At 39.5% G+C, this 13,795-nt stretch overlaps 1 protein-coding gene across 1 annotated transcript in view; it reads right to left on the bottom strand.

The window, feature by feature from the left end:
* Positions 1-478: 478 nt before the first annotated feature.
* dctn3 (dynactin 3 (p22)) overlaps positions 479-13,795 on the bottom strand; it is a 27,342-nt gene continuing 14,025 nt past the window's right edge. Inside the window, exons 3-7 of the mRNA XM_072573244.1 lie at positions 7,059-7,145; positions 5,556-5,639; positions 5,154-5,212; positions 4,830-4,889; positions 479-2,293 (exon numbers count right to left, since the gene is read on the bottom strand). Coding sequence (XP_072429345.1) covers positions 2,204-2,293; positions 4,830-4,889; positions 5,154-5,212; positions 5,556-5,639; positions 7,059-7,145 — 380 coding nt within the window. The 3' untranslated portion in view covers positions 479-2,203. The remainder of the gene's footprint in view (positions 2,294-4,829; positions 4,890-5,153; positions 5,213-5,555; positions 5,640-7,058; positions 7,146-13,795) is intronic.

Here is a 13,795-nt window from a genome sequence, read left to right as displayed (position 1 = left end):
TACTGGACATAATCGAAACCCTGCAAAAAGTTCAGTTGACTGCTAATAAACTGTTACACTGTTTAATAACCAAAAACTACCATAACATAGCACATGGGAAATTCTTAAACTGTTGACTAGCAGAAATTTCAGATATTATAAAAGTTAACCTTAGTTGAGACACACAGGGAATGAGGCTGGAAGATACAATTATTACCTACACAGCACAGTCCTATTTTAGACAGTGAAAGATTCGGGACTGTTGGAAGAAATTGTTGGCGCACGCAGCGTGTGGGTGCGCCACAAGTGTTCAGAAATGACCTCAATGAGTTCAAAAGTGGTCAATATAAAATCAGATGTTTCTCACTATAGTCTCCTGCAACTTCCCTTCAAAACGTTAAGGGAGGAACGTTCCAGCTTAGCCCCTAAACAGCGGAGCCAGATTAACACATGAATGAGCTCATATCCTAGGTAAACCCACTATGAAAACTTCAGTCACTGCACTAAAGTTACCATTGCACTTTAATAAAAAATATTGTCAAGTAAGCAAGACAAAGTTGGCAGTTTTGTTACAATATAAATATTGACACATGCCATTGCAGTTCACATATTACCAAAGATTTATTTGTTCAGATATGAGAAAACTTAGAAGCAGTGGCATTAAGAACATTGAACGAATAAAAAAAGATGTTCGATATGGAAAAGAAACTCCACAACTTTAAAAAAGATAGAATTACTTAAGATACCAGATGGTAGGTGACTGACACCCCAATGTGGAAGGAAAAGATATTCAAGTAATATTTTATAATATTTTGTATTTTAATGGATGGAATAAGGGCAGAGGAAAGAAAAAAAATTAAGCAGGGAAAACAAAACTGCTGCTAGATAAGTTCTGATCCCAAACTGTTTTACTTCTCTTGGCTGAGGGGGAAATGGGATGAAAGCTTGGAAAGCTTTATGCCTAGCCCAGATGCACGATAGCTCAATTGACTGGTTAGTCATCACCTGCCCTTTTCTGCAGGTGTACATGTGCACAGCTCAGCGGATAACTCATGGCTTACTGCCTAGAATTCTTGTGATGACATTCCTGTGAAATGACACACTGCAATCCAGTTAATGTAGTGAATGGAATACTTCCATGACCACTAAGTTTTGAGACTTTAATATATGCATTTGATTTAGTTATTTAGATTTGGTTTATTTTAACAATATTATATGAGTCATATCTCCCTCATGAGCTTTTCATAGCTTTGTCCTCTTAATGGGAAATACCTGTTGCATCATCATAAAATTGGATTAGCTCCACTATTCCATTAGCTCAAATTAAAACAGAACCTAAACCAGGTCGGAGCTTGTTAACACTTAGATGGGAAACTGTCTGGGAATATCGGACACAGATGACCTTCAAACCTCCTTAAATTTAATCAAGAGTTCTCTCTTCAGGGGGAGGTGGGAGTGGGCAATAGCTAATTAATCTAATGGCTAATACAAAGGAAGAACCTTGCTTGGCATAATCAGGTGACTTTATTAGCTATTTTCGCTAATAACTTTAAGTGTATAATGTATTCTTTAAGCATATTGCTCAAACCAAACCATCCCCCTTTCATATTGTGCTCAGTGAACTCTTTTTATATCTAGCCATAATCAGCCGGGATTGCACTGGAATTTATTAAAATCCCCCCCCCCCCATAACATTGTATTTAGTTCTCAGACTGCAGATTAATTATCATAGTAGCCAGCAAAACAGAAAAGGATTTAATATAACTATATACAATCCTCTTAACAAACTGTCGAATGAGATAGTAAACTGCAAAATATTCTATATTACAGAGGTTGCACAAAATAGTTTTGCATCATATCATACTAATACCCAATCTTTAAATGCTGTAAAAGGAAGGCAATCATTGGCAAATATGAATAAACCATTGCTTTTAAAATATGAATAATTACATTATATGGTTAGCTCAAGTTTTAAATATTAGAATGTAAACCTAGAAATGTGACACTCCAAATTAATAGGACATTCATCCTGCCACACTATAATACAATGCTAGCTCTCCAACTGCAAGACATTTTAATAGGAGATACATCCGAGAGAATATTTTCAAATAATAATATTTTCAGTATTACTAATTACATATACAATACTATATAGATAGCAAAAAGAATGGTTTGTTCCACTTCCACATAATATTTTGATCCACCCAGGGTATGTGATGTGATATCAGTCAGCGATTGGCTTCATTTGCTTTGCAGCTTCAAGCTTGGTTAGTAGTTCTTCCCACTGAACAAACTGCTTTGAGAGGAGTAGAATCTGAAGGTCATTGTCAAGATCAAACTATCTGTAGAATCCTGAAAGGTCTCAAACTGTAAAATTTAAATATTTACTCCAAATGTAAATTAAATTCCATTCAATAAATCAAGTTGATTTTAAAAAGTTACTTATTCATGTGCTTCGGAAGCAGAAAGTGTCAAATCGTGAAATATGTCAATAACAATTTCATGTTGAAGTTACCTTGAGGGATGGATTCACTAAAAGCAACTGCAATAACACACTTAAAATGTCATAGCCCACTTTTGGACTAAAGCTCAATGCATCTTACATTTTGTCTCATATCTGTTGACCCCTGTCAATGAGATTCTTGAAATATCAGCAGTTCAATTCCCTGCAGAAGTCCCTATTCTAACAAGAATATAAGAACTAGGATCAGGAATAGGTAACTCAGCCCTTGAGTCTGCTCTGCCATTTAACTTCATTATAGCTGATCTCATCTCAGCCATAAATCCACTTTTCTGCCTGCTTTACATAACCCTTTAACCTGTTACTAATTAATAATCGCTCTGTAACCTCTTTAAAAGCCCCTGCATCCACTGCACTCTGGGGTAGTGAATTGCACAGTCTCACAACCCTTTGAGAGAAATAATTTTTCCTCAGCTGTTTTAAATCTGCTACCCCTTACTCTAAAACCATGATTTTTTGTTTTAAATTGGCTCAGGAGGAAACATCCTTCTATGTCTACTTTACCAATACCCTTTGCCATTGTGTCTCAATTACACCTCGTCTCGTTCTTCTAAACTCCAAAATGTATAGGTCTAAACTGCTCAATCTCTCTTATTAAGACAATCTTGCGAATCAATCTAGTGAAACTCCTCTGAACTGCCTCCAGTGCAACTACAGAACAATCTCGGTTATCCGAACATCAATTATCTGAATTCTGGATTATCTGAACAAGATCTCAAGGTCCCATAAATGCTCCCTTTGTTTATGATCAGATCAGTTATCTGAACAAAATACTCCCCACCCATCTTGTTTGGATAATCGAGGTTGTTTTATGCATTCTTCCTCAAATAAGGGGACAAAATTTATGTACAAAATTCCAGATACAGTCTCACTAATGCTTATCCAGTTGCAGTAATACTTCCCTACTTTTACACACTTCCCCTTTAGCAACAAAAGCCAAAATTCCAATTTGCCATAAATACCTGTTGTACCTGCAAAGCCGCTTTCTGCAAATCATACATGAGACACCTACATCCCTTTACACCAAAGCACCCTGAAATTTCTATTTAGGTAAGTTGCTTTTCTATTTCTCTGACCAAAATGGGTAACTTCACACTTACCTACATTAAACTCCATCTCCCAAATTTTAGCCAATGACCTATTCTATCCATATCTATTTGTAAATTTTTTATTACAACTTATTTCTAGAGTGTCACTTGCAAATTTGGCCATGGTAAACACTAGAAACCTTGTTAACAAAATCAATGAAATATATATTTACAACCATCTAAAAATATATTTAATTGATGAGACGGTTTAAATTTCAAATTATCTAGATGTCATTTGGATTAGCTACAAGTAATGGTATTTAAACGAAAAAAAAGGGTTTGGCGATGGAGGCGGCCCAGGACCTGCATGCGTTGGAGTAGGAGAGGGAGTTGAAGTGTTTAGTCATGGGGTGTTGGGGTTGGTTGGTGCGGGTGCCCTAGACATGCTCTCTGAAACGATCCGCAACCCTTACCACCTGACTCCTGGAGGAAGAATGCCGCATATTCTGCCTTGGGATCCTGCAATCACACAGGGTCAATGTGGTTTGCACCAGTTTCCTCATTTCCCCTCTGCCCACATTATTCCAGTCCCAAGCCTCCAACTTGGCACGGTCCTCTTTGACCTGTCCATCACCTTTCCCATCTATCCACTCCACCCTCCTCTCTGACCTATCACCTTCTCCCCACCCTCATCTACCTATTGCATTCTCAGCTACCCTCGCTCCCATTCTCTTCTCCCCCCCCCCCGCCCCGCCCCGCCCCCCCCCCCCCCCCCCCCCCCCCCCCTCCCCGCTCCCCCCCCTCCCCCCCCAACCCCGCTGCCACCCTCCCATTTTATCTCTCAGCACTCCGGACCACAAGCCTCAATCCTGATGAAGAGTTTATGCCTGAAAAGTCGATTTTCCTACTCCTCAGATGCTGCTTGACCTGTTGTGCTTTTCCAGCATCACACTCTCAACCCTGATCTCCAGCATCTGCAGTCCTCACTTTCTCCTCCCTGAGTATTAAACATGACAAGATCAATCCACATTAGAACCCAAAGGTAATTCAAAATAGTGAAACAAGGAAGTGGATTCTGACTGCATAACAATCACAAGATTAAAAGTCTCAAGTCAGGTCTGGGACTAAACAGACCCCCCACCCACCCCTATATCCAGATGAGTTGCCCCTAAAGGAGGCAGCTATGACTCTTTCAAACCACATAAAGAGGAGGTAATGTTACTGTGGTAAGTGAGAATTCTATAATTAAGTTAATCTGATAGACCATTACAAAAACCTGGATTATAGAAACCAAAGGATACCATTTTGTTATACTCATCCAGCATCTTGCTTACATCTTCTGTAATCGCATTACATTGATCCTGCAATAAAACATGAGAAAAAATTGACAGAAAGAGGATTACCAATGAAAACAAAATGATCAATAAAAATGATGAAAGGACTGGCAGATTTTATTTATTTTGTTGCATTTATTTCAAAAAATAGAAAGAATTAAAAAAAACAACACATATAGAAAGAAAGCCTGTGGTATCACAAGTTTTACCAGAATTGATCATGAACTGACGTTCATTCCATATAAGAAAATCAATTAGAGAAATGATAAATATTTGCAGTAAATACAGTACCTGCTCCTGAATTTGAACCTGGGTCAATGCTTGCACCTTTGATGAATAGTTTGGAACAGCTGCAAGTACATAAGCAACAAATTGGATTTCTGCATTATATCCTTTAATATAGAGAATTTGCCCCCACACATTGAAAGCAACAAGGTGGAAATGAGAGCAATTTGGGGGGGGCGCGGAGAACTGGGCTAAGGGATAGAAGTGGGAAAAGACAAGGGCAGTTTTAGTTGTAACCAACCATTTCACATCCTTAATCCAATTTTAAAGAGCAAACTTGTACCCAGAAGACAGTAAATTTGAAGAAAATGAGAACCATTGGCTAGATAAATAAGCAGTGCTATGATTCAAAAAACTGACAGGATTGAGTTAAGTTATACACTTTCTCAGGTAATTGCTTGCACTTACCTTTAATGTGTTCACTCTCAAGGTATGGTTGATGCTTTTTCACTGATTCTAAAAGGCGCACTTGAGAATGGATAAAATGTTCCTCTATAATGCAAAGAAAACAGAGTTAACAAAAATAGTATCTCTCAAATAATAATCCTGTTCTCAGAATTAAATGCAAAATAAATATTTTCACATTAAAAACTATTTCCTTAATCAAGACAGGAAATCAGTCATAATGGTCACTGAAACTGCAATGACAAAAACAATTGTCAAATTGGTAATTTTGTTTAATGATCAGGTGAGAAACTGCAATATATTATGCCCTTGATAAGAGAGCTCTTCTGGTACAGTGGTAGTGACCCACCTCTGGGCCAGAAGGTTTGTGTTCAATCCCTATCTGCCCCAGACATGTCTCATAACGTGTTTGAACTGATTAATTAGAAATATCTACATCTGTACCCTTTATTGTAGTGCACTCCTGTAGTGAAGGAGCATATGGTATAGTCCTCAAAGCTGAGTTGGATTTGTAGCATTACTGCCACAATTAATTCACTGTCTCCTTCAATTTCACCAATTATCCTTTTCCAGATTCTAATAGCAGTCCAATGAACTCAAATTATTATTTAGCACTTTGACCACAACTAAAATGTCAGCAGACATCAACTACAGGATGCAAGAATGTCACTGAAACTCAGCCAGTTCCAGCCATAACATGTCCATGGCACCCACCGCTTAAGTAAGTACACTGTCAAATTATGGTTGACTGTAGATTGCTGAAATTATTTTATTGGTTAGTGGGGACATCTAGTACAAGTGGACTACGATATTTGCTGATTAGAAAATTACAAATACAGTCATTGTAGATATGAATGTCCCATAACAATTATTTGATTCTTATAAAATTTTGGAGGGCTCGACAGTTGCATACATGATGTTGACTTTACAACTACTGGTTATAGTTTCAGATCAAGGAGGACCAGGCTGGAAGGACCTAAGAGGACTCAAGCTTGTAGCTTTTAAAAACATTGTGCAAGTTCATTGCATAATGCACTTGGACTGGACATGGCAGAGTAATAGGTGAATAAGCAATGTTGTGAGAAAATAGAGTTGATGCCAAAGATCAGCCATAGTTATAGTGGATGAAGAAGCAGACTTAAAGGGTCGTATGGGCCACTCCTGCTCCTATTTATCTTCTCACTGATGTCCACTGGCATGCTTGTTAATGAGTCAGCAGTGTATTATAATTTCTGTAGAATCTCTTTTATTCACTACTTCAATTTTTGTGAACTTGAAGGATCAAACAATAATTTTCTAGAAATTAAAACAAACTCAAGTACACACATCTTTCACTTTGAAAGTAAAGTGTGAATGAATAATCACAGGTAACTTGTGAACATTAAAGTTTAAAAGATAACATTCAATTTTCATCCTGCACTTCTTTTTTCCCCCTCAAAACCTGTCTTAAATTTCAAAACATTTAAAAGATCATTGTTCTCCTTACCTCAATAAACAGACAGTTACCTGCTAGGATGAATTCTAGTTTCATGGCATCTGGGATAGCAATTCTATCAATATACTGAGGGTCCAAGTACTTTATCAGATCATCAACTGAAAGTATAGAAATTATACAATAACTAGTTACATTCTTATATTTAAAAGGGGAAAATTAGCAGTTTTTTTTGGATTCTACATGAAGGTGTAATGAATGGATTATATTAGCATCCAGAAACAAAAGAGTTTTGAATATTTTTTTGAAAAGGATGAATTCCAGAATATCAACAGTATGCTTAAGGAGTTTTAATAAAATTTGTTCTGCATATTCTTCTACAAGAGATAACAAGGTGATGTTGTAAAGTTAGTTGTTTGATTACATACCATGACCTAAAGCTAAAACGTTATTCGACTTTGATGTACAAAGATTACTAGGTGATGACAAGAACAAAAGAATGTCCTTAATCTCTTCAATTTATTTCCAGAAATGTATGCTGACCTAAACTGTGCTACAGCAGCTTCTCCAAAAATCCTATAACACAAAACTGTTGAAAGTAAAAGCCACCAAAGTAAGCATGTTAAATATAAAGGGAAGACATCCAAACAGAACTAGAAAAGCAGCCCAATTTTCATGCCATTATTTGAAATATTTTACCATTATGTACATAGCACAATAAAGACAGTTTATCAGAGATCATTAAGGCATATTATTGCTTTACATTGGACCATAAAATATTGCAATACCGAAACTGGACAAGTTATTTTTTTTAAAAGGGTATGGATTCTCCACACAAAATAGCACCTACTGAAATTATGGACCACCTTGATAAAAGCTTCTTGGACAAGATATTAACTATATTCTCACAGAGGAAATATAGATCTTCTTCTTTAGATCAAGGATGGACAGCTGAGACCTTCTGTTTGCATTCTCAGTGACATGTGATATTCAGAGTTGTTTCATGAGCAATGGGGAATGGTGTGTGGAGGAGCAGTCTCTAGCTGCTGAAGCCCAAGCGCAGAATTTCCAAATGTTTCCTGGATTTTATGTCCCAAGAGACGTCTACCCAGACAATGAGAGCTCAGGACAGTTGATGGACAGTCATCCGGAAGTGGAGGAACTGCAGGAGTTTTTGGAGATATGCCACTCCCCAACCAGTTCTCAGCACTGGAATCAGCCAAAAATGATACAATTAAAATAGGGCAGTCCAGATCATGGCAGCAATGAGCAAGTGACTACATGAGATTCCACAGTTTAGGGAATAGCAACTCACTTCTATAACTACCATTAGAGTCCTACATGTTGTGTTGTTTCTCTGGTTCCAGAACTGAAGGCATCACCAAAGGGGGTAATATTATCCAGAAAAGTAAGTGAGCCAGAGGTTTTGAGCCACAGCCGGACTAATGATAGAAAAGCAAGATATTGTGGTCATGGGGCAAATTTTCAGGCGTTAAGGAGGAAGTTTAATAGTATTATAAAGGTACTAATCTCTGGATTAGTTCCAGCGCCGTATGCTATTATGGTTAAATAGAGAACACGAACATAGAACATTACAGCACAGTACAGGCCCTTCGGCCCTTGATGTTGCGCCAACCTGTGGAACCAATCTGAAGCCTATCTGTCCTATACTATTCCATTTTCATCCAATGACCATTTAAATGTCCTTAAAGTTCAAAGTTTGGGAGAAGATTTGTAGCTCGGGTGCTCGTTGTTGTGGTTCTGTTCGCCGAGCTGGGAATTTGTCTTGCAAACGTTTCGTTGCCTGTCTAGGTGACATCCTCAGTGCTTGGGAGCCTCCTGTGAAGCGCTTCTGTGCATTTCCTCCGGCATTTATAGTGGTCTGTCTCTGCCGCTTCCGGTTGTCAGTTTCAGCTGTCCGCTGCAGTGGCCGGTATATTGGGTCCAGGTCGATGTGTTTGTTGATAGAGTCTGTGGATGAGTGCCATGCCTCTAGGAATTCCCTGGCTGTTCTCTGTTTGGCTTGCCCTATAATAGTAGTGTTGTCCCAGTCAAATTCATGTTGCTTGTCATCTGCGTACTAAGGACAGCTGGTCGTGTCGTTTCGTGGCTAGTTGGTGTTCATGGATGCGGATTGTTAGCTGTCTTCCTGTTTGTCCCCTGTAGTGTTTTGTGCAGTCCTTGCATGGGATTTTGTACATTACATTAGTTTTGCTCATGCTGGGTATCGGGTCCTTCGTTCCGGTGAGTTGTTGTCTGAGAGTGGCTGTTGGTTTGTGTGCTGTTATGAGTCCTAGTGGTCGTGGTAGTCTGGCTGTCAGTTCGGAAATGCTCCTGATGTATGGTAGTGTGGCTAGTCCTTTGGGTTGCAGCATGTCCTCGTTCCGTTGTCTTTCCCTTAGGCATCTGTTGATGAAATTGCGCGGGTATCTGTTTTTGGCGAATACATTGTATAGGTGTTCTTCTTCCTCTTTTTGCAGTTCTGGTGTGCTGCAGTGTGTTGTGGCCCTTTTGAATAGTGTCTTGATGCAACTTCGTTTGTGTGTGTTGGTGTGGTTGCTTTCATAGTTCAGGACTTGGTCTGTGTGTGTGGCTTTCCTGTAAACCTTTGTGCTGAATTCTCCGTTCGGTGTTCTCTGTACCATCACGTCTAGGAATGGGAGTTGGTTGTCCTTTTCTTCTTCTCTACTGAATCGGATTCCTGTGAGTGTGGCGTTGATGATCCGGTGTGTGTTCTCTATTTCTGTGTTTTTAATGATTACAAAGGGATCATCCACATATCTGACCCAGAGTTTGGGTTGAATTTGCGGTAAGACTGTTTGTTCTAACCTTTGCATTACTGCTTCTGCTATGAGTCCAGAGGTCAGTGAGCCCATGGGCGTACCGTTGATTTGTTCGTATATCTGGTTGTTGAACGTGAAGTGTGTTGTGAAGCACAGGTCCAGTAGTTTAAGTATGCCGGCTTTGTTGATGGGTTCAATGTCCTGTTGTCTGTTCTGTATGTCCAGCAGTTTGGCTATTGTTTCTCTGGATAGGGCTTTGTCGATAGAGGTGAACAGTGCCGTTACATCGAATGAGACCATGGTTTCTTCCTTGTCTGTGTGTATATTTCTGATGATGTCCAAGAATTCCTGTGTTGATTGTATGGATTGTCTTGTCCTTAAAGTTGGCGAGTCGAATACTGTTGCAGGCAGTGCGTTCCACACCCATCCTACTCTCTGAATAAAGCAACCATCTCTGACATCTGTCCTATATCTATCATCCCTCAATTTAAAGCTATGTCCCCCGTGCAAGCCATTATCATCAGTGGAAAAAGGATCTCAATGTCCACCCTACCTAACCCTCTGATTATCTTGTATGTTTCAATTAAGTCACCTGTCAGCCTTCTACTCTCTAATGAAAACAGCTCAAGTCCCTCAGCCCTTCCACATAAGATCTTCCCTCCATACCAGGCAACATCAGAGTAAATTTCCTCTGAACTTTTTCCAAAGCGTAACATCGAGAGCCAAACAGCCTGTACTGCGCTGTAATGTTCTATATCCTTTCTATAATGCGGTGACCAGAACTGTACGCAATACTTCAAGTGAGGCCTCATCAGAGTTTCATACAGCTGCAGTATGACCTTGTGACGCTGAAACTCAATCTCTCTACTAATAAAAGCTAACACACCGTATGCCTTCTTAACAATCCTACCAACCTGGGTGGCAACTTTCAGGGATCAATGCAGATGAACACAGAGATCTTTCTGCTCATCTACACTACCAAGAACCTCACCATTAGCCCAGTACCCTGTATTCCTGTTACTCCTTCCAAAGTGAATCATCTCACACTTTTCTGCATTAAACTCCATTTGCCACCTCTTAGGCCAGCTCTGCAGCTTATCCATGTCCCTCTGTAACCTATAGCATCCTTCAGCAATATCCACAACTCTAGATCTTCGTGTCATCTGCAAATTTACTAACCCATCCTTCTACACCCTCATCTAGGTCATTTATAATAATTACCAACAGCAGTAGCTCCAAAACAGATCCTTGCAGTACACTACTAGTGACTGAACTCCAGGATGAACTTTTTCCATCAACCACCATCCTCTGTCTTCTTTCAGCTAGTAGATTTCAAATCCAAACCACTAAATCCCCCTCAATCCCATGCCTCTGTATTTTGCGCAATAGCCTACTGTGGGGAATCTTATCAAATGCCTTACTGAAATCCATACACACCACATCAACCGCTTTACCCACCTGTTTGGTCACCATCTCAAAGGACTCAGTAAGGTTTGTGAGGCACGACCTACCCTTCACAAAACCATGTTGACTATCCCTAATCAACTTATTCCTCTCTAGATGATCATAAATCATATCTCTCATAACCTTTTCCAACACTTTACCCACAACTGAAGTAAGGCTCACTGGTCTATAATTAACAGGATTGTATCTACTCCCCTTCTTGAACAAGGAGACAACATTTTCTATCCTCCAGTTTTCTGACACTATTCCTGTAGATAATAACGACATAAAGATCAAAGCCAAAGGCTTGGCAATTTCCTTCCTGGCTTCCCAGAGAATACTAGAATAAATCCCTGTATTCCTGATGAAGGGCTTTTGCCCGAAACGGTCGATTTTACTGCTCCTCGGATACTAATCCAGAATCTGGTTTCCAGCGTCTGCAGTCATTGTTTTTACCTAATCCTAGAATAAATCCCATTCAGCCTGGGGACCTGACTATTTTCACACATTCCAAAATTGCCAACACCTCCTCCTTGTGAACCTCAATCTTGTTTAGTCTAGTAACCTGCATCTCAGTATTCTGCTCGACAACACTGTCTTTTCCATTTGTGAATACTGATGAAAAATATTCATTTAGTGCTTCCTCTCGCTCCTTGAACCCCATGCGCAACTACAATTATCTCTGATTGGCTCTAATCTTTCTCCAGTCATTTTTTCATTCCTGATATACCTATAGAAAGTTTTGGGGTTTTCCTTGATGTCATCTGCCAACGACTTCTCACGTACCCTCCTGGCTTCTCTTCACTCTCTCTTTAGGTCTTTCCTGGCTAACTTGTAACTCTCATGTGCCCTAATTGAGCCTTCACGTCTCATCCTAACATCTGCCTCCTTCTTCCTCTTGACAAGAAATTTGATTTCTTTAGTAAACCACAGCTTCCTAGCTTGACCACTTCCTATGAGGCTGGCTGAGACTTAGTGACGACAAAGAAAATGACATATGCTTCGAGGTGCAGAGGAAAATAAGAATACTTATTGAGTACTTTTAAATAACGTTTACCAAGGAACAGGATACAAACAAAATATCAGCAGAAGCAGTGATAATAGAAGTAATTCATCACGTGAAAATGGACAGATGGGGTATACTGGAAAGGCTGGCTATGTTTACAGTGGAAAACATTACCTGTCTGGATGATGTGTACTTCAGATATACAAAGGAAGTGGAGGTGAAGATAACAGAAGGATTCCTCATAACCTTTCAGTTTTCACAGCACATGGGGGAAGGTTATGAAGAGTGGAGTATAGCAAATGTAACACCTTTATTCAAGAAAGGTCATAAGGGCATTTGGAGTAACTACGTGCTGGTTGGTTTACGACCAATTATGCATATGGCTATGGAAATAATCCACAACAAAAATTCAACAGGTGCTTGGAGAGATTTGAATTAATTATGGAAAGTCAGTATAGATTTGTAAAATCTATGTAAAATATTTGTAAATATTTGTAAAATCACACTTGACTAATCTATTCGAACTTTTGAATCAAAACCAGAGTAAATGGGATTCAAGGGAAATCCCTCAAGTTGGAGTCATACCTGACACAAAGGAACATGGATGTGGTTATTGGAGGTCAGCCAGCTCAGCTCAGCTCTGGGACACCTCTGCAAGAGTTCCACATGACAATGTCTTAAGCACAGGCATCTTGCTGCTTCATAAGGCCAAAACTTGAGATGTTTGCTGATGGCTGCCCAACATTAAGCACCATTTGCAACTTCTCGGATACTGAAGCAGTCCCTGACTAAATGCAGCAAGATCTGGATAATATCCAGAGACTTGGGCTGACAAGTGGCAAGTAACATCCATGCCACACAAACACCAGACAATATATATTTCTATTTCTTCAGTATTGCTGGAGCAAAATCCTGGAACTCTCTCCCTAACAGCATTGAAGTCTACACACAGGACGTGCATTGCAGTGGTTCAAGGAAGGAGCTCACCACTACCTTCTTAAAGGCAACTAAGGAATGGCTATTAATGCTGGCCCAGGCAACCCATGAGTAAATAAATTAGTGGAGAAGACTATTGAAGATAATACAATGAATGCTTCTATATGGATTTTCAAGAAAACAACTAATCAAGTATAGACAACAGGCTTTTTATCAGAATTCAGTCTCAAGGAATTGGGGAATCATTGTCAACTTTGATAAAAAGGAAATAAAACAGCAAGTGGTGGTAAGTTGTTTTTCAGACTGGAGGATGATAGAAGGAGGTGTTCTTCAAGGACCAGTGCATGGACCACTGCTGTTTTGATATATGTAAAAACATTGGATATGGAATGCAAAGTAAGTAGGCCAATTTGCCGATGATACCAAACTTGAAGATGTACCAATGCCTACTGAAAAGGAGTGACGCAGGAAGCATAAAGCAGAGAAGTACATAGAGGTGCGGTGGTGTTATGGCACAATCGCATAGGAAATTGTGCTCAAGCTTTGTAATGTTTTGGCCAGGCTGCAGTTAGAGATCTGCACAGTTTTGTGCAACAATTTAGGAGGTATGCAAAGGACCATGACATGGTTAAGAGAAGACTTG

This window comes from Chiloscyllium punctatum, chromosome 1, assembly GCF_047496795.1.
Source record: "Chiloscyllium punctatum isolate Juve2018m chromosome 1, sChiPun1.3, whole genome shotgun sequence".
NCBI lineage: Eukaryota > Metazoa > Chordata > Chondrichthyes > Orectolobiformes > Hemiscylliidae > Chiloscyllium > Chiloscyllium punctatum.
Note: the sequence above shows the minus strand (reverse complement) of the source record. Positions and strands in the feature narration are given on the sequence as shown.